This window comes from Triplophysa rosa, linkage group LG21 (assembly GCF_024868665.1).
Source record: "Triplophysa rosa linkage group LG21, Trosa_1v2, whole genome shotgun sequence".
Lineage (NCBI taxonomy): Eukaryota > Metazoa > Chordata > Actinopteri > Cypriniformes > Nemacheilidae > Triplophysa > Triplophysa rosa.
The window spans coordinates 4,195,881-4,216,622 of NC_079910.1; the positions used below are offsets into that span (position 1 = coordinate 4,195,881).

Here is a 20,742-nt window from a genome sequence, read left to right on the forward strand (position 1 = left end):
GTTTTGCATGCGCATGGCAAACCAAATCGTTTTATTTTGCTGTTAATTTTACATTGTGAAGCAAATAAATACATCAAATACAAATCAACAATGTACAACAATGCAATGTAAAGAAATAGCCAGGTAGCCTAAGATTGAGCAGGTTTTGCTATACAGCTTTATATTTTTGGTGTGCGCAAACTACAGGTCAAACATTGTCATGATTAGATACAGCATCTGCTAGTTTCTTGTTGCTACTGGCTACCAGTACTGCAACTACGGTTTTAATTACAATTAATAGGTTTAAGTGGTCATTTACAGGACATTTTGCAAATTGACGAAGGTCCCATGTTCAATGGTGTGTGACTGACCACAGGCCGTGAAATGTGTGTTCAAACAGAAGTTAAGCAGCGAATTCCAAATTTCTTGCAATATTGTATTTACGGGTTCCTTTCAGAGAGTACGTTGTTGAAACCAGCATTTGCCGCATGTTTTTTAATATTTGTAAAAGTGTTTCAATTTCCAGCAATTAGCGCACACATAGAATTGGAGAGAATAAAAAGTAATTTTATTCCATACCAGATCACCACTGTAGACAGTAGAATACACGTGGTTTCACATGTATGTGTAAAAATACCATCCGGGTTTATGTCCATTCTATCTCCTGCCAATCAATCCATCAACTATTTTTCTCTTTCAGCTGCTCCTGTTGTCTTTTAAAAATATTCTCTCGCTATATCAACATAGTGTTAAAAGTGGATAAAACACGAATGGTCGTAGACTGAAATGAATGAGCTATATTAAGGGACGGACTAAGTTTGTCCCATGGTGTTTACAGTCCTTTTCCCCCCTCTGAGAGTCTAAATTCGGTTTTACAGCCTGACACATAAAGGCGAGCAAAGGAGAAAAGAGCCCACTGTGGCTATAATCGTTCAGTTCATTTACAATGCCATTTGCGAAAACTTCATTGCACAGGGTGTAATTTAACGGCAATTGTCGCCCTTGATGAAGACGAACTGACGTAATCAAGGCAGTTTCTTGTTGTCGAGCCAGGAAGCCAATCCCAACAACATGAAACTACCTAAACCACGCACCAGCTGCGCGTAACGGCGTTATCCACAGGAGAAGACCAACAACAAATCTTCACATAAGTAAGTCATTTTATTCCATTCCTCAAACGTCAATTTAATGTTAAGATTGTCTGTGACGGTTCGATAGGCCTGGCAGGCCATTGCTTCAATCGTTTTAGGAAATAACACCAAGCTGGACACATATTGACATAAACAGCAATGATATTTATAGCATAAACGTCTCTTAATTTCAAACCTTTTAGTGAGAGCCAGACCGACAAATCACTAGCATCCAAATAATCCAGAAATTCAACAAGAGCATGACTGTCTAAAATGTTTTTCCAAAGAGACCAAAACGCACACGAAGACAATCAAAGATGTAAGGAAAATCCCGTCAAAGAAATTGCAAACAATTAATAAATGAATTACACATGATGTATAAGTCGACCTCCACAACTTTAACTTGCACTTGGAAAACGGGGCACATTATCTACAACAGCACTTCCTTATCGGTCACTGCAAGAAGTATCGAGAGCAAAGTCCCCATGTCAAAAAGCAACTATCGCTCAAATCAAAACTCTTATCAATTGTCAGAAACTTAAACGCAAAAAGCATCAAGAATAATCTGCCTCGAGCTCAGTCGAAGAACAAATAGGAAACATTTGATCTTACCTTGAGTTTTCTGTATAGGCTACATGATACGATTATCGTAGCTCATAGGATCCACTCATTCATTCACGGTTGCCGTAGCTCCTATCATTCATCCGTGTTCAGTCCATCGTATCATAGCTTTCCATTACTCCATAATAAAGGATTCCTGGTTCCAAAACAGCCAGGCAGACCGCAAAGCGCGTCAGTGAGGCCAGCACATTGCAGTCTCCAGTATGTGAATTAGCCCTCCTCCACTCACCTTTTAATGCATCTTTACTGCAGCAGCACATTATATTTGCAGATCATAAAATCCACCCCCAGCGCTTTCCAGGACCGTCATGACATTACAATTTTATGACCTTGACTTACTGTGGTCACCTGGATAATATTTAAATCAACGTTATGGGTCTCCCACTCATATTCGAAGTGCTTTGCACGTTCTACATCTCCTCTCTGTCCAAACCAAAAAATTCTGTCGAGAAGAATACAGGAGAAATATGCGAGGGGAAGGACATACAAGGACATTAGATTTTCCCACCCGTTTTATTTAACACCCTCTCCAATTAAACATTAAATTGACATATACACTTGAAGAACAAAGCATGCAAAATACAGAGCACGCATTGTATAGGACAAGCGCACTGACAGCACACAGGCTAATCTAAGACATCAAGTAGACATCTCGTTTCTAGAATTTTAGGTTGGGAGTATAATGCAAATCTGCCGCGAAAATTTCCACCAAATTTCGGCCCCTTTAACAATTGCCATATTAACAATATTATACGAGTGTTTTCAACAATTATAAATCAGGCTAAAGTGTTAACTAAATAACATTTAATAGTTTAATGTTTGCAATAGGCTCCAGTCCCTTTGCAATTAAAGTCATGAACCAACGTTTTACCCCAGGGCCCTGATTTGCTATTTTAGATTTTACGCATGTGTGTGAGTCTGTGAATGAAAGAGAATAAATGAGAAAAAAATGGGAAAAAGAAAAAGGGTCTGGACGTAGGGAGACCAAAACAGTATTTGCTAATTTCTTCTTTTGTCTGTTTGTTTAGCCTTCAGTTGAAGCTATAGCCAGTTAGCTCCCGGACGCGACTTTCTCTGTTGAGTTTCTTTAGCTTCATCCTTCTGTTTTGGAACCAGATCTTGACCTGTCTGTCTGTGAGGTTGATACTCTTGCTGATCTCCAGACGGCGCTCTCGAGTCAAGTACATGTTGAACAAGAACTCCTTCTCCAGCTCAAGTGTCTGATACTTTGTGTAAGGACATCTCTTTTTTCGTCCACTTTTCGCTTTTAGCCAGTTTCCCGTTGCTATTTCCAATGTAGCCTCATCTGCAGAAGCAAAACAAAAACACATATTACCGCAATGTAAGTGCACGTTAACAGTCGCAATCTTGGACGCAACAGACGCTAATTTGAATGTGTTATTTATTCTTTTACAAAATATACACAGCTATGATTTGTTTAGTAGTATAAACAGTAGGCTAAACTTGTGCATAAAACATACACGTATTTGTATTAGTAAACTATGTTTTCTAGCGGTTTTATTTCATTGCTTTATACTAAAATTATGCAGTATGTCTGTTTTCACCATTTTGTGATTGATATATTCGTTTATTAATATCTGAATTATCTATATTGTCTTTGAATATTTTACTGTACAATTTTTTGTTGTGTGGCTTCAGTTGCAAGTCATCAGCCTGCGATTTTTGTACATTTGTGAAATAAAAATCTAATAATGCTCATGTTCCTTTTCGATTTTTCACAAAATAAATAAATGAGCCAAAAAAGCATTTGGATTTCAGTTTGAGTTTCATTTGGAGTATCGTTAGTTTTCATCTTTGCGAAAAATTCAGATTTGGATTTGACATATAATGTAATCAACAAAGGTGTAAATAATAACATCCTTCAGATGGGGACATTCAATTTTATAGACAGAATTTAACAACTCGTTAGAGTATCTTTACGCTTATATGAAGAGTTTGGTTCCAAAACGAGAAACTTCGTTTTCAAAAAAAATTTAAAACCATGTTTTTATTTTGTCAGTTAGCTGTATTTTTGAGTTGGTATGGCTTAAATCAAAACAAACCAACTGCAGTTTGATTGATATTAATTGGAATGCACAATAATAAAACATGTTTTTTTTAATTAAAAAAAACGTAGTTATCTCATTTTGGAACAAAACTCTTCATATATTTAACCATTTTTTAAGACTTAGACATCGATTTAGTGTAAAAATTAATAAAGTTTTACTGCTGCAGTTGATTGACATTTGATGCAATGACAACAAAACATGAGATTTTAATGACATAAGCGCAATTACATCAATGCAAACATTTTAAAAATGTTTTTATGCTTTTTTATGTATGTATGTCTCAAAATATACAAAAACGCCAATTGTAGCTTCGTTAAATATGTACCCCTACGTATTAATCCCTTTATAAATATCAAGAAATTCATCAATTAATTTTAGTCAAAGGCTCACAAAATAAATAGTTTACTAAATGAAAAATTTACTAAATACATTTACACACCTTGATATATAATATATTATTTGGGTCTTAATACACTTATTTGTTTTGGGATTGTGTTATTGTACCGCTATATATATATATATATATATATATACATACATGTCGGTGGGCGTAATATCGCATATGGATATGAATAATTATTTAAAGACGCAAATGCCAGTTACGCACGAATGCTATCCAAATCAACTTTTTAAATTAAATTATGTGGGGACTACATTTTCGAAAGTGCATGTACATATGAATTTATTGTGGGTAAAATTTTACCTCTATGGACATCCAACTGTTGAAATAAAAACCTAATTCATTTAAAAAAGTTTTGTGTATCATTTTGTTTTGCTCCTTTGTGCTTGGATGTAAGACCGCACTACATTGTGTCCTGTCTTTCTATTTTTATTAATATAAATCAAACAGAGACATTTTATTTTTTTAAATACCATTGATATTTAGATGAAAATTTAAGATTTATTTTATGAATAAGTTGAAATGATGTTTGTTGGACGAAAACGGATAAAGTACACATGTAATTCACATACGGTTATAATGTACGCAGGGCCTGGCCAGTCGTAGCAACAAACGTAAAAGTTGATTGTCAGTTCACATGTATACAAGAACACGCGATATGTGTGTATGTGTATTTGTGGGAGAGACGGAAAGAGAAACGAAAGAAAAGGAATGAACATTATCACCTTTCAATTCGCTCTCGGAATCGTCGCTACAACTGTCTGTTTTTGAGACACTGTCCTCTTTTCTAGACTGTCTCCGATCCATGTCGTCCTCCTGCGTATTTCCTGCCTTGCCTTCTGGTTTCTGCCTCGCTTTGTTGGTTTTGACACACGAATCTGCTGCTGGTGTCTCTACAGGCGTTGTTATTCTGGGCATTGGATTAAAGTCCGAGCCGAACTCATCTCCATGGTGGCCCCTTTCATTGGTATACACCTGGCTCCGTCGGAAATAATCGGGGGTGGAGACGGCGCTTTGATTCGGGTGGCTGTTATTGTCTCCCAGACGGATGTAGGTGGATTTCTCAGCGGACTCCTTGGCGCTATCGTTATCAGTCTGGTAAAGACAAGGGAGCGCTTCCTCCTTAACATTACTGGCTGGATATGAGCACGGGTGCAAAGGCTGGGCAACAGGTTGCGAGCCCCTGTAAGTTTTAGAGCCTGCGGTCCATGTGTCCCGCTGCGACAGGTAGTGCGAATGCTGATAACTACTCAGATGCATCCCGCTCGGCTGCAGCTCATCCCGCTTGGATAGAGGGGTACCAACAATTCCAAAACTACCCATCATGGAGAACCCATATTCTGCAGACGGTTGCATATACATTCCAGAGTTCGTTGAATAGCCCTCACCTCTGTATGGAGATGTTCCTCCCACCAGCGAGTCCATCAGGAATGTGTTGGCTGCCACGTTGTTCGGACATGACATTTTGTTACTGAGCTTGTTATTCTTTTGATTTCAAACAGTCTCCTGTATGCCGACGAGGATAAGGAAAGTAGGACGCTGACATCTTTTGGGGGGGCGAAAAATATCAGCAACATAATTATGGATTCAAGGCGGTTTGTCATGTGATTTTCAGACCAATGGGGTTTTGAAAGTGGCCTTGATGCGCCAGACCGTCTTGACGTCATTGGGGTCAAGTTGTTGAAGTTGCGGAGCGCAGCGTGGAGCAATGGCGCCATCTAGCCGACTTTTAAGGTCAAGGAAACCAATGCAGAACAAAGAACAGCCGTCCCCAGATACAGTTACGTGGCTAATGCGGCTGCAAAACAAAAGAGAAAGTGAGGCAAGTAAATTAAACATTTCATGAAATGAAAGGAAAATCCTAAACTTAGTGAGCATAACAATAAAGAATGAACAATGGTTACTAGTAGATGTAAACTAAGTTTTGAAAAATGGAAATTGAATCTTAAGACATGTTGACGTTATATGTTCTTTATATTTTTTTGTTGTTCTCTTTTGCAAATTTAATTTGAAGTATTGCAAAATGCATAAAAATTATAGAGTAATGCCTTTTGACACATTGGGGTATGACGTTTTCCTTATGTATTTGACAGTGTTTTTTTCTGAAAATAAAACCCTGCATTTAAAAAATGGAAAAAAGTATTTTTTATTTTTTAAGCTCCTGAAAAATATAAACATATGATAAATAACCAAGTAGCGCATACATTGGCGTTTGCTTGCTTTTAAGAAGCTGGGCTCTATGTTGTTGTGGTAAACCAGTGATTAACTATTTTTCTGAATTTACGTTGTTCACTTTTTGCATAATTTTTTAGTGAATTAAAGAATTAACCATAGTTTAACTATACAGTAACCAATTTTTTATTTTATTTGTAGTAGAAGAATATTAACTGCAAATTTAAGCTCTCACTACAATAACTATAGTTTTACCATGGTATTTGTGTTAAATCTATCTACAAATGTAATGAGTCTGAAAAAAATTAAGTTACTACACTTTTGCTGTAACAAAACCTTGGATACTGGATACTGAATTACGGTCATAAACTGTTTACTTCAGTCTTCAGAGTTTTGGTAAGTTTGAAGAAACATTCTTTATAAATATCTCCATTTATATTCGCGGAACATTGGCTGCATCTTCGAATGGCTGTATTCCATTAAAATATTTCCGGTCGATCGTCGCCAGAAATACCTCGTGTCTAATTTTAACACCATTTCAAAAATAGGGAAGAGGAACGCGGCTACACCGTAGAAATGACACACACTGCAAAAACTGATGTGTTAAAAAACAACACACATCACTGTGTTAATAGTATAATGACATGCTGTGTAGATTTCTACACACATAGTGTGCATTTTATTAAAAAACTGAATTATGTTATCTCCTGAAGGGAGGGCGTAATTTTAAAACTAAAAATACTTTACATGGTAACACATTAATTGCTTAAAAACACACATTTGTGTGTTAAATTATCTGACACAATTTGTGTGTTAAAATGGCTTGCACACATATTGTGTTAAATTTGACACAACATGTGTTGTACCTGAACACACTCCCTACATGTGTTAAAATTTGACACAACATGTGTCAGTTTTAACGCATCACTTTTTGCAGTGTAGTCTTCAACTAAGTATTATGGTTACACCGGATTGCTTGTCCACTTTCATTACAGATTTCATTATAAACATCATATAAATGAACAAATTAACTTGATGAATAAAAATAATCTGATTGTGCTAAAAAAAAACGCAAAACGTATCTACATTTTTCTTTCGGTAACTCAAAGATATAATTTTAAACATTTGTATTAAAGCTTGTAGAACAAACACCAAAATGAGTATTCTAGTGCAATTAGAATAAAAGTTTACTTGAACGAGCAAGTAACCTTTTAGAGTTTGTCGTTGCAGCGCTTTTTCGTGAGTGCACCAACTGAGAGGTCACTGCCTGTGACCCAACGTGATACACGGGGGAATGTTGTGATTGGTCTATGGACTCTATGGACTTGTCTGTCATCGAGCCTTCTCACATTCAGGGATCATTCAAAACAGCCAAATTAGCATTAACGTATCGATTTTCAGGTTTTAAAACTTTTGCTTTTATTTATTTCACAAGGTGGAATTAGCAGTATGATCTGGACTTTCATTTGCACATGTTTTAAAAGTTTTATTTAAAAATGTGCAATTTTCAAATAACATTCTAAATTCTAAAATGTACATGCATTCTTTTTTTCTTCAAGGGAATCTTCAACAGTGCAACGACATACTGTATGTTTACCCAGACCGACAACAGTGGTTGGTAGTGTAAGCAAAGTTACATACTAATTTAGTATCATTTAAAATGACATTTCAAAGAAAAATGCATGATTTTCTTAATAATTACATGTGAAGCTTCTGACTAATGTGCAGTCATTTTGTGGTTCCAGTTGTCAGAACAATGATTATCTATTTCAAAACATATGTACATCTCATAAACAAAGCTTTTTCAATTTTGGTCGACAGAAAAGTCTAGAAAGAATAACAGGCGAAAAACATTAAATACATCATTGCAGGTATTAGCATGTTTGTTTTGTTTTAGGCGTTACAGAGCCACTGTTTTTCTAAACAAATTCCAGTGCAAATAATAAATTATTTACCTACTGTTTACATACTTAAATGTGCAATGCATCCTGGTCTTATAATAAAATACAAAGAGCCTGTGACTGTTTGGTTATTTACAATAATTTAAATAAAAGCATATTATATTGAAAACAAACACTTGCTGTTTTATGATCAATAGATTCTGGTCTCCTCATGTTTTTGTGCGCGTGTGTGTCTGTGTTTATGACAGGAAACTTGTGCCTTTGCGACAGCTCTCAAACATTTACATTTCCTAATTTGTAATAGCATTTAAAGGTTGTTATTAAAACAAATTCTGTATTTGCTATTTTTTTGCATTTTCAGATACCATTTTTCTTTTAAAGGTTTTTCTTTTTGTTTACCCATGCATGAGTTGCCCTGCACGTATACATATATTTTGAAAAAGTGTTGATTTCTGATCATTTAAAAGGCCATTAGCTATTTGCGCGAAGCAATAAATGTGGCTAAAATGTCAGAAAATAAGAATAACCGTCGTCAAATTAAACTTTAATACGTTAAAAAATGTACACACATAGTATTTAACAAACTGAGCCTTTGCCTAAATCTGTTGGCCTTTGAAGGAGAAATGGGATATGGAAATACGGTGACATTTTCGGTAGGTATTCAGTGCCTGTTTTGGAACTGAAACCACCATAAAACATATTTTCAATTTAAAGCAACCAGCTTTTTAACTGTTTCTCCTCACTAAACAGGCGTTCACCCGCAGAGCTCTATGGAAATTTATGGTTGATGCATGTAACTTCTTAAAGACATTTATAAATCAGAGAGTGGTAATCGCAAAGCACATCAGCATTATATTAAATTTTAATATCACAAAAGACCATACAAATGACTAGTGAGAACCAGTGGCGATGGTATTTACAGCTTTTCATCACATACAGGAGAACGGAAGTAAGTATAGCAGTACAGTGTGTGTTAATAGGCTCTGTCCAAAGTCCAAAGCTATACACCGTGGAGGACAAACAGTAAAGGGAAAACACACTAACGAATGTGTATGACCACACGCATGGGAAACGTCTTATGTTATTGCTTCCAGTATTTATTCATTTTAAATGTAGCCTAATGTCAAGTAAACTTTCTCCGTTTTGCCAACTATTGCATTATTATTTAATATTTTGTTATTGTTGTATATAATGCACTGTGTGTTATTTCAAATTTATCTTTCAAATCTGTAAATGCACTTGTTTTTAGCGTGCGGCATTTGTAGTTTATTTTTTACGTCTTGAAGAGCTTATGGTGAATCCTTCCCAAAACGAAAATCCAACTTGTACCTCATCCAAGAAGAAATCAGTTCAGGCCTTTTATGCTAATGTCCCTGGAGCTTCCGCCATTTTCCTAGTTGTTATAGCTAAGACCGCATCCCAAAGTGTTCCAATGCGCCTCGTTTTACAGATACCACTATCTATTCGGAATGATTACGATAGCCACACAAAAGAACAACAAAAAATGTTTTGTATACATGCATTCATCAAGCAAACCAACCCACTGCTGAAACTGTTATTTTATGCCTATTGTTTATGAGTCTTCGCGCAGATTGGTTTGCTGAGGACAAGGACGGACTACATCCTCAGCGTTCGATAGGTGGACGTTCAGAGTTCCTGCTTCTCAGTGTGACGACGCGAGAGAGAGGAATTCAACAAATTAACTACGTCACTGAACCAGGGCCAAGGTTGGCGGGTGTGACATGAAGACAAGTCAGCCTTGAGCCTTGGCTATGCCCCTCTTCGCAGCTCCCCGCCATTTCTCTCGCACATTTCAAGTTAACATCAGTGGCAATGAAACCTCTGTGTTAGCAAACTATAAACTTACACAGACGTAAGCTTTATGGGTTTATATTTTAAATTTTGCATACGAATGAACAGGCCTATGTTGTATGCGTTTTGATGCATTTAAATCTCTGTAGAATGCCATTTCTGTTTGTAAAAGCACTCCCTTCGGCTTACCTTTCACGTGCTCCGAGATCTTTGTTTTAAATCTGTCAGAAAGAACAAATGTTACCAGCGAAAAGCCACAACCATCCAAATTTAAATGGTCAGAACATGCCAAAATGTCATAAAATATCTCATGCATGAAAATATTACATTTTACAGAGACAATAAAGTGTATTTAATGGGAGTGCTAAAGCCGGAGAAGTTACCTGCTGCAGTTTAATGTGAGAGGTCAAAGTGTTGCTGCTTAGACATTCCTTGTTGCTTTCCCACTTGCTCTGATTGGTTCTGTGCTGTTCACCGCGTTTCCTGACTAAAGGGGCTCCTTGATTCCTCTTTATTGCAATGGGTTAAAGGTGAAGGCCTTGACATTATTGAAGTTCAAAGACAACTTTTAATTATATCTATTCATTTATACAGACAAGGGCCAACAAGCACAACTGCACATCTTATGTGCCCACATGTTCTGACAAAATGCATACAGTGTGATCACATAAAAAACTGCACATGGGAAAAACATGCAACACAATTAAATGCTCTCACCTCTGTGAGTGTTACCTTTTTAGATCGCATATGTGTGAGTGTAGACATTACATCTGCATGCGAATTGACTGTACAGGCACTGCGCGATATTACAGAATTGGTTTGTTGTCTGAGTTTTTTTTCTAGCAGCCGGACTTTCTTGTTTACTATTTACTGCGGAAGTGAATACCATTCCCTTCGAACAGACGGTGCAATTAAGTCGAAAAAAAGCAATTTAGGGCTTGGACTTTATTGCAGTGTCTAGACATGAGTGGCGATTTCATTTAGTAGGCACTAAAAGATGTTCTAAATCCTTCCTTATTTTTCACGTGTTCAAAAATGAATGCATCTCCATAGTCACTTTGATCAATATCTTTGTTTTAAATATTTAATAAAAAGAGCATGGGTTTTATGGTAACTTATATACAAATGTTTAGTCACTTTGATGAATCAATCAGTAGTTAATACAAATATAGCTCAATAATGATATTCACTTGTTTGTGAGCAAACGTCTGGTGAGAGCAACGAAAAGAGAGAGGTTTTCTTTCGAGTGATTTGTTTCAATTCTTAGAACTCAGTTTTCAGTATTGTTGCCACATTACGCAATGTTTTTTTTACTCTGGGATACTCCGAGTATTTTTTGTTTTAATGCTCTAAAATCAAGTCACAGTTGACATGCAAACATTTTCCCATTATTTATGTTTATTTTTTATTAATATGTGAAGTACACAGGCCAAAAACCGATCGCTGAGCCTTCCCTCTGCAAAATAGGAGAACTTTGGGTGTACAGCAAATAATTTAAAGAATCAAACAACAAAGCTCACAAGGGCATTGTAAAGTAAAATAGCAGCAGGGATAGGGTGAGAATATTCGAAAATAACATTATATTTACATTCACAAATGCACATAGCATAATCTCTGTACAAGGAATACATTATTACAGATTGTACAAATCACAGTTCTGAATGGTGAAAACATAAAAAATGATGACATCTCCAGATTCGAACAAGAGTCGAGTGTGTATGTTTTAATGTACATATATACAACCAGAAAAAGCAAAACTGTAATTTTTTTGACTATTATAATAGACTGTTTTGTGACCATTCTCAAAGGGTTTTCAAACACTTAAGACGTGACAAAACTAAACTCCAGTTTGTCAGTCAAAACGAGAAATGCCTGTTTGTATATACATATATAATCAATTATAACATTTGCATTCTCTTGTCCCCACCCTCCTGTTTATAACCTCAAATTACTCTAACAGTTAGTACTGTTGTTGGCCCTTACAAAAACGTTTAAATGATTTAAATAGATAGATATTTTAGATTGGCATATTGTAGGCGTACGTGAGACGAATTTTAAATAATAGACAAAACATTTTAACAATTACAGCAAAGGATTCCCAGAAAAATACTGCAAGCGATCTCTGCTTAATTTCTTTTCTTTCATTCTACGATTTTGAAACCATATTTTAACTTGTCTGTCAGTAAGGTTTAACATTCTGGACAGCTGCAGTCGTTTCTCCTTGTTGATGTAAACGTTAAAGAAAAACTCTCGCTCCAGTTCACGAATCTGAAACTTGGAGTATGGGCATCTCTTCTTTCTTGTGCGCGGGGTACCTTGGGATAATCAGAAAGAAATTTGAAATGAATACGTTATAAAACATTATTTTTATTTTTTGCAAAAAAGGAACGACATAAAATGTACTACTTGAAAACTTATATTTCAAATGTTACCAAGGTCGTTGCCTTATAGGGAAATATGGATATCACTTCGAAGCGAAACTAAAACCTCGATTGTATTTTAAATAATAAATGTAAAAATCCCCACATAGAAACACACTGACGCCCATTAAAGATACTTCAAAAGGTTCTTGTTGTTTTATCTGATGTTTTCTATCTGTCCGTGGGCTGAATTAAATGCTTTTTAAACGTATAGACGTAAAATGTGTGGGTTTTTTTGTAAATCCTCCAAAACTACAGATATTAGGCTACTGTGGGCCTGAGGTACTGACAGCTGTAAATGGCCGTGACCATTAGCTTATTTCTGGTAACTAATATATATATATATATATAAGATATTAACGGAAAAAAAAACATTTTACAAGAGTAATTATGACATGGAGGTTGATGTTTCTTTTGTGTCGCAAAATAACAAACGCATATATAACCAAATAACTTTTTTGGTATTAAAAATAGCCATGCATCATTTAATAAAAAATATGTATACATATAAATATGTACATTTAATTTCAAATGAGACAAAAGCGCAAATGTAGGACATTCGAAACTGATAATACCAGCACACTATCATTATGGCTAGTGACTAACAGCACGTTTCACAGCTAATAAGGGTTTAGCTAGTTTGCATTCAAGCTGTTAAAACAAAAATCACAGTATGCCAAAAGTAATGTTCTGCCCAATTGGTTTTTACCCCCGACAGCTAAACAAGAAAATCCCCCGAAATGCTCAACGCAAGTTCATGATCAAAGTTAGCATTTGTCACAATAGCGCGCTCTTAAAATTTCACAGACTCTGGGATAGTAGCCTCTGTGTATAACATCCTCTTTTTTCAAAGCGCTTTCCCATCGTAAAAATTCTTTTCGTTGGAGGAAAGAGCTTTGTAGGTTATAATAAAATCCTTTGAATGCTTATAAAACTCCACATAAAATCTGACCGACAAAACACCGGGCTAGTCCCTTAACCTTTCCCCATTTACAGCTTCGGTACCTACTCGAGTGACTGCTCTTGCTCGCGTTCCCGTCCTTAGTAGCTGCCGACGTACATGAGCCCGAATTTGTATGTTCCTCATCATCTTCTGCGTCTTTTTCCTGCTCCTGGGCTGCCGCAACAGCTGTGGTTTGCTGGGACGAAGTGTCTAGTTTGTTCATCTCGCTCTTTTGTAAACAATGATCGGGCTGATTGTCCGCACTACAATAAGCTGTTTCAAAAAAGCGATCAAACCCTTGAGGCAGCACGTTGTTTTTCGCTACGCCGGTGTAGAAACCAGTAGAGGGGTGGTTGGAGTTTGGATGATGCTGGTGGTGGTGGTGGTGGTGGTGGCTGTACACACTCTCGTTTTTCATGAGCATTTCTGTCATGGTGGATGGGGGAAGACAGTCTCTGTGCACCAGATCTTCTCCTGAGTAGCAAGATGCATAGTTGGTTCTGTGGTGCCATTTGCCGGACGGGTCCAGACCATAAGAAACATCTCGCACCGGCTGCACTTGAGATAGGTTTGTGGAATAGGGGTAGGTGATTTGCCGCGAGGGGCCCTGTGGAAGGAACGAAGAGACGGCGGAAAATTCGGGAACGTAGTAGGTGCAGCTGGGGAGGTAGATGTTGGAGGCACAGCCCGTCCTGTCCCCAAACTCGGATGTCCGGTCCTTACGCGTCTGGGAGCAGAAGTTGCCCAGATTTACAGAGTTGAACATCTTTCCCCTGTAGTCCGTACTACAGATATGATGTTTTGGATTCGAGGAGCAGAAGGAGAAAATTTGGGAAGGCGAGATGACGCGCAATCCGTCTAAGTCGCCCCGCAACACGTGATCGAAAGTAGATATTGTCATATATCAATTTGGAACACATGGATGCGTAGGAGTGGTTCTACTGGGTAAGATATGTGAGATTCAAACGATTAATTTTCAAATCATGCAAGACCATGTAAAACAGTAACAGATTTTGTTTGTTGTTTTAATTCCGTTTTACGAGAAAGTACTTTATATTTGTGTCGTGTGTGTGCGCGCGTTAGAGCCTGTGTAGTGAGTATCGCTGATTTTATAAGACTGAGGTAAGACGTATTGGTTTCATGTATATTATATGTTTCTATATGTTTCGCATGTATCAAGGCTATAAATTAATAAATAATGACATTTGAAGACTAATTGGATTTCCTGTCGTGTTTATAGATGCGCTGATAGTATTCAAATGCTCGAATTTCGTAGCAAAGTTTTTCAGTATTGTTCAAACATGCATTCTCTTTATGACGTCCCATGTAAAATTATCTTTAAAGCAATTCATACATTTATATGTATTCATTATTTGAACAAACAAATATATCATATAGATGTCACGTGCAGGCTCCACCCAAATCTTGAATGTACTAATGGAACATGTGAGAGTTTCATATGTCTTTGAAAGTTTGTTTGAGAAAAACTTGTCTTTTTGTTGATATTATTAAACATTTTGAACGTATGGAAAATATGATGTCCTAATAAAAGATAGCCTACTATCAATTTATCCGAAAATTTTCAACCATTGATTACACAAAAGGTTAATGCTCATACACAACAGTACTTAAAATGAGAGCTTTTGTTCATAGATGATGACGTTAGCGTGCGTGTTAAACACGGTCTTTTATGAAATGAAACGAGAAAATAAAATGATGTATCATACTACTGTGTTCGGCCTTCCTTACTCCTCAGCACTACATTTTACTGCATTCAACATGTGCAAGAAATACATCAAACGACATCTTGGATATTTTAAATCTGGATATTTTAAAAAATGATCAAACATCTGTTTAAGGCAAACAAGTCCATAGCCTACATTTTCAAAACCATCCAGAGCTTACCAAAACAGGTAACATATTTTAGCTTGGGCGCTGTGTTAATTGATACTATATATGTTTTGATGATTTTTTTCATTAAACTCACAATATAGAAGTTTCATTAGTTCTCTGTAATACATTTATTTACATGCTGACATTGACTAGACTTTGTACAATTTATAAAATAATTCGTGAAATTAACCTTTTTCTTTATACATAAAATATGCGTATAGAAATTGGCACTAAACATTTGTCTTATGTGCCTAATATTTTTTATTTTTGAAAAAAATATTTTTAAAAGACATTTTTACATGATTAGATGTCTTAACACCTTTCGTGGAAATTTCAGAGAGCAACATATACAAACGCGCTAGTTTTAAACTAAACATTTGCCGTTGTTTATGTTACTAAACTCTTAGTCAATAGTTTGTCTCCAAGACTACACGTTTTCTGTCTAATGTGTTAATTTTTTTTAAAACAGGGTGACCAGGATGTTCTCCAACACTAACAAAGAAAAAAATGAAGCAGGTTTGGGCTAAAATATTGCTTCTATTTAAAAAATGTATATAACGAAGAACAACTTTATACTAAATAGTTTTGTATAGTTACCAACGTATGTAAGAGGTATGTGGCAATGACTTTATGAGCCCTCTCTAAACTGACAAAAGGTTTGTGTGCAATATGCCTGCAACTAAGTACAAAGAAAGCAGACAGCTGCCCAGACCCAGCACTTGAATTTGACCACTAAAATTCTCTCTGCAGCCATTAAAGGCCCTCGACAGGAAAAGAAAAAAGTTGTAAATAAATACAAAGTTTGAACACATAAAAGGTTATTTGGGATTAAAATCAGATTAATAGCAAATGCAATACAGCGACACATGCAGGTTCAGTCATCCAGTGCTGGCAATTTTTTATCGAGAACAAACTCAAGCATTTTAATTTGTGTTTGAGGAATAATAGCATCCAAATGAATGTTTCTACATTCTCTATCATGCTCGTTCACGGTACTTCCACAACATCAATAAGGAAATTAGTAATGCAAAACAATATACAATAATAACAAATGCATGAAAAAGACACAAGAAAACCAATCCAACATATTTTGAACCCGATCTTGTCATGGTGCTGCATATCTATTTTTTTACGTGTCATAAATTAGCTTAGCATCTTTTCCTGTACAAAACAAAAATATTTAAATGTACATTTAAAATGTCTTAAAGGCCCCCGTGTTGTTCTATAGAAGGTAGGTTTCACGTGTGTCAACTATTTAGATGTCATCATACAGCTTAACACTACACACACTGCACTAACTCGCTGTAGGACCCAGAAATCAACAAAGGCGCGGCATTTCCTTTCTCTAAACAAGCACTATATCCTCACAAATGCTCAGCCCCTGCTGGAGATTTCGACAATTGTGGATATTGTGGTGTAGCAGTTGAATAGAAGGGGCAAGTTCAGCTGAGAAGAAAAGCTAGAAAGGCGTTCAAAGTCCGAGACAGACAGAGGTGTTGTAAATGTTTGCCACTCTCTTCCTAAAACCATCACTATGTAGAACCGTGAGCCTTGACTATGTCAGTGGCATTTTAGCAATGCTCTGAATATAATTATAGAGTTGAGCTACACTGAACGTCATTTGCAAATGCTGCTAGGACTAAAATGACGTGTAAACGAGTGGCACTTGCTTAAGACATATCCGTAGAAATATCTCGAGTGCTACATTTCAGCATGGCCAGTGCAGTCCATTTTTTCTTCCGTGCATCAACGCAACAATTCCTTTGCGTAATCGCCTTGATTTTGACAAGCAATGAAACATATTCAGCAGTAGAGATCTATCAACAACGACACCCCACAACAGTTGTAGGCAAGAATCAAAGGCCCTTCAGTTTACCTCTAGGGCTAGAACCTCACTGGGGCTAAAAAGGGAAACTGTGTAATAACATTACTGTCCCCTCATGGCCTAGATAAATTTAATTGGATGTAAGTCGGGCTGTTAAACTCGCTGGTATGAGCTGTGAACAGTTTCAAGCAACAAAAAATGGCCCTCGTTTTTACTGGTTTCTATAAGTGCATCTAGCTGTGGAGCATTAGCACATGCAACCAATACCCAAATATATCAGTCAGACCACAGAAATACCACAAGCTCTATATTACAGTAATACATTCTTATAAAGGTAAGGCCACAGCATTCTTTGAGAGAAAAGGGTAAACTTCATTATTTTCTACATATAGCCTAATATAACATAGCTTTTAAATAGCCTAAGTGCACTATTGTCACATTTTCCTTAACATTTTAAAGAGTCGGAATACACTGTAAAATTTAGGCTGTCGCAGAACGTTAAAAATGGCAAAGAAAACTAGCAGCTGCTGCGATATATCAGCGGTGACACGAATCTTGTCGATTAAAAAAACGGACTGAATTATTGGGAATATATTTTGGGAGATTTAAAGGCGCAAATACGCATGTGTTGCAGTTTCCGCTTCTACTTTCGATAATATCTTTCCTCAATATAAGTAAAGCAGAGGCACCGCAGAGGGCCAGTTGAATATGGATGTAATCCAGCAACACCAAATTGCTTCTCAAGCTACACTATAATGACGGCTTTGCATGATCTTTTAGGTATTGTGTCCAATTGTTCTATGAAGATTCTATTATAATTCTAAATTCTAATTAAAAAAATTATTCATTAAATATTGTTTTTTGTTACCCCTGATTTTAGCAGAAAGAAAATTTGGTCAACTTGGAATTAAACTAATATGTATCTTATGTTCTTCTTATTAATGCAATTACGTATAATCTATTGATATGTTTATGTGTTTGTTGCTTAAAATGATTCGACGATGATAACTGACTGGCAATTGTTTTTGAATCCCGTTTTCTTCCCCAAGGCTTGATGAGTACGAGATAAAGGTATGTATTCAAAACAAATCTGTACTAATATGACACCACATTGTTGCAACATGACGCTTTTAAATAACTAAAAACAAAAAAGAAAGAAAAAAACACCGTTAACTTGAAACTTGACATGGTCGGATAGGGGCCAGTGGTGTCAGAAATCATAGTGCTTAACTCTAGTAAAATAGGATACGTATCTATAAATTACGTTCTTAAAACTATTACTGGACACTCAAATGCATCGGTAAGTAAAGTATAGTAAGTGTTCTCTAAAATCTTACTCTGCAAAGTAGATTCATTTATTCCACATTATCAGAAAAATGAAGTTTCGAAGTTTATGACAATGTTTGTCAATATAAAAAAGAGAATATTACATCCAGTGCACCACAAAAAGCACGTAATGTATTATTTTTCAATACAATTTTAATAAAGCAAATTGCATAACTAAATAAACACTAAGTTAAATATTTAGTGTAGCCTACCTTTATATTAAAGAAAAGAGTAATTGAATTTTGTCTATTCTAGTGGCACTGGATACTTGGTATGGGACACACTAACTTGACCTTCAATTTGTACGTTGCTCCCGCCCACTAAGACAAAGCTAAATGCGAGGGGTGGGATGGAAAAGAAGGCCATTATGATATTGAACGTCGTTTTGTCACGTATATTTAGCACATATACTATATATATATATATATTCGTATGTTTAGTTCTTTCTTAAATATAGGCAAGAATCCAGATCAAGTTATTTATTTCTGTTCAGCATACATAATACGCCAACTAGCAATAGGACCTTAGGGCTGCTTTAGGGTTTGACCCATAAAGGTTCGATCACTGTTATGGGCCATATGTCTTTTGAGGAAACCTTATAAATAGTAATTATATTTACATGTATCGTTTTTAACTATGACGCTCTAACCCCATAACATATTCTCTAATGAGAAATTACTGCACTGGAAGGAGTTCCGATACCGGTTAAAGCACCAATAAACCTGAAAGCAATAGTCACGCAATGATATGACGCAGTGGATGATGTTTCGTGCGAAGAATTCAATATACTAGCAAAATTAGGCATGGCTGGGACAGATTGTACTAAAAACTTTGCGCTAATTTTCTTTGTTTTTACAAAGTTTTCTAAAAAAATTAATAAATAATACGAAACAATCTATAAACATAGAAGCGTTAATCCAATAGTAAGAAACACATACTGTACATACCGAAATATATGTATTTTTAGTACTAAACAATTGTAAATCATGTTTATTTCTACATTTAATACTTCTAGGTATAAATGTAACAAAACGTTTTGCAGCTGACATGGTCATTCAACGAAGCTGACTTAAAATTAATTAAAAAATATGTATTGACATACCAAACATGACGTTTAAATAACAAATTAAACATCAAATGGAATTTAGAAAAACAAACTTTGCACTAAAAGAAAAATGGAAAGACCTTTAAAACAAAGACCAATATTAAGGCAGTATTTTAAACAAAAGGACAAACCAAACTTGAATGCAATCTGCAAAGGAAACGTGTTCACTTTTACAAAAGCTTTGGGGTGAAATACGTAAGTGTGTAGAACGTCAGTTTTCACATGTATGGAGTTATTATCGATTCAGCTAGACTAATCTTTTGTTAGGCCGCGCATATACATGAAGCTACTCGTTAAGAAACAAACGCTATCAATGTCTTACTCTCAGTTATTCGCACGCAAACCCGTGTAAACTACAGACATTACTAATGTGCGTGCAATGTAAACGACGTCAAAATGTACACGCCTGTGATACTAGCAGAAGCGACCGAGCCTAAATCGCATGACTACACAAGTTTTGTCTGAAGGGCACGGAGGTGCTCAATGACCTCTGAGATGTGGAGACAGGCCGTTTTAAACAGATTTGGTCAGTCTCAAAGTCAAAAGCGCCGCAAAGCACATAAAAAGTCATTGTGAAGATTGCAGCGGATTTCCTTTGAAGAAAGCCTATAGGATAGGCCTTCTTGACACGAGGCTATAGAATAAAGCTATTGATATCTATGGTCCACTGTAGCTTCTATCTACCGATTCTTTAGAAACGTAAGATAAAGTTAGAAATAAGCTATAACATCACAATAAACGTAACACACCTCACTGTGACTATAAGTTGACCCTAAACGCGTAGCAAATAAAAGCCAAACTATTTTCCTTGCACAGTGGACATAAACACATAAATAAACGAGTACAATACTTAAACAGTGGACAAATGAGCCTGTTTCCAAAGTCTAAAATCTGTTAGCTATTCTTGAACAGAAAAGTATTAGCCTATGTTTGCATGGTCCAGGGTCCCTGTTCAATTTATCCACTAGGTGGATGTCTTCACCATTTTCAAGCTCTGGACAAAGCACATCAATAATGTTGCTCGAAATGTGCCATGTTGGCACATATTTATATGACAAAACAGTAAGTTAAGAACGACAAAAACGTCTGAAATATTTAAGAGCTATTAAGATAAATGAATAGAAAGCAATGTTAATGTGCAAGTCT

At 36.1% G+C, this 20,742-nt stretch overlaps 2 protein-coding genes across 2 annotated transcripts in view; both read right to left on the minus strand.

Annotated features, from left to right (window-relative positions):
* Window positions 1–5,687, minus strand: part of hoxc10a (homeobox C10a) — a 64,313-nt gene extending 58,626 nt beyond the window's left edge. The window contains exons 1-3 of the mRNA XM_057362932.1: window positions 4,925–5,687; window positions 1,960–3,036; window positions 1,722–1,866 (exon numbers count right to left, since the gene is read on the minus strand). Coding sequence (XP_057218915.1) covers window positions 2,762–3,036; window positions 4,925–5,663 — 1,014 coding nt within the window. The 5' untranslated portion in view covers window positions 5,664–5,687 and the 3' untranslated portion in view covers window positions 1,722–1,866; window positions 1,960–2,761. The remainder of the gene's footprint in view (window positions 1–1,721; window positions 1,867–1,959; window positions 3,037–4,924) is intronic.
* A 5,788-nt stretch (window positions 5,688–11,475) lies between these two features.
* hoxc11a (homeobox C11a) lies at window positions 11,476–14,257 on the minus strand. The gene is made up of 2 exons (XM_057319644.1): window positions 13,514–14,257; window positions 11,476–12,399 (listed from the first exon to the last, which is right to left on the minus strand). Exons 1-2 carry the CDS (start codon window positions 14,211–14,213, stop codon window positions 12,167–12,169), a joined length of 933 nt encoding a protein of 310 aa, XP_057175627.1. The 5' UTR covers window positions 14,214–14,257; the 3' UTR covers window positions 11,476–12,166.
* Between the last annotated feature and the right edge of the window lie 6,485 nt (window positions 14,258–20,742).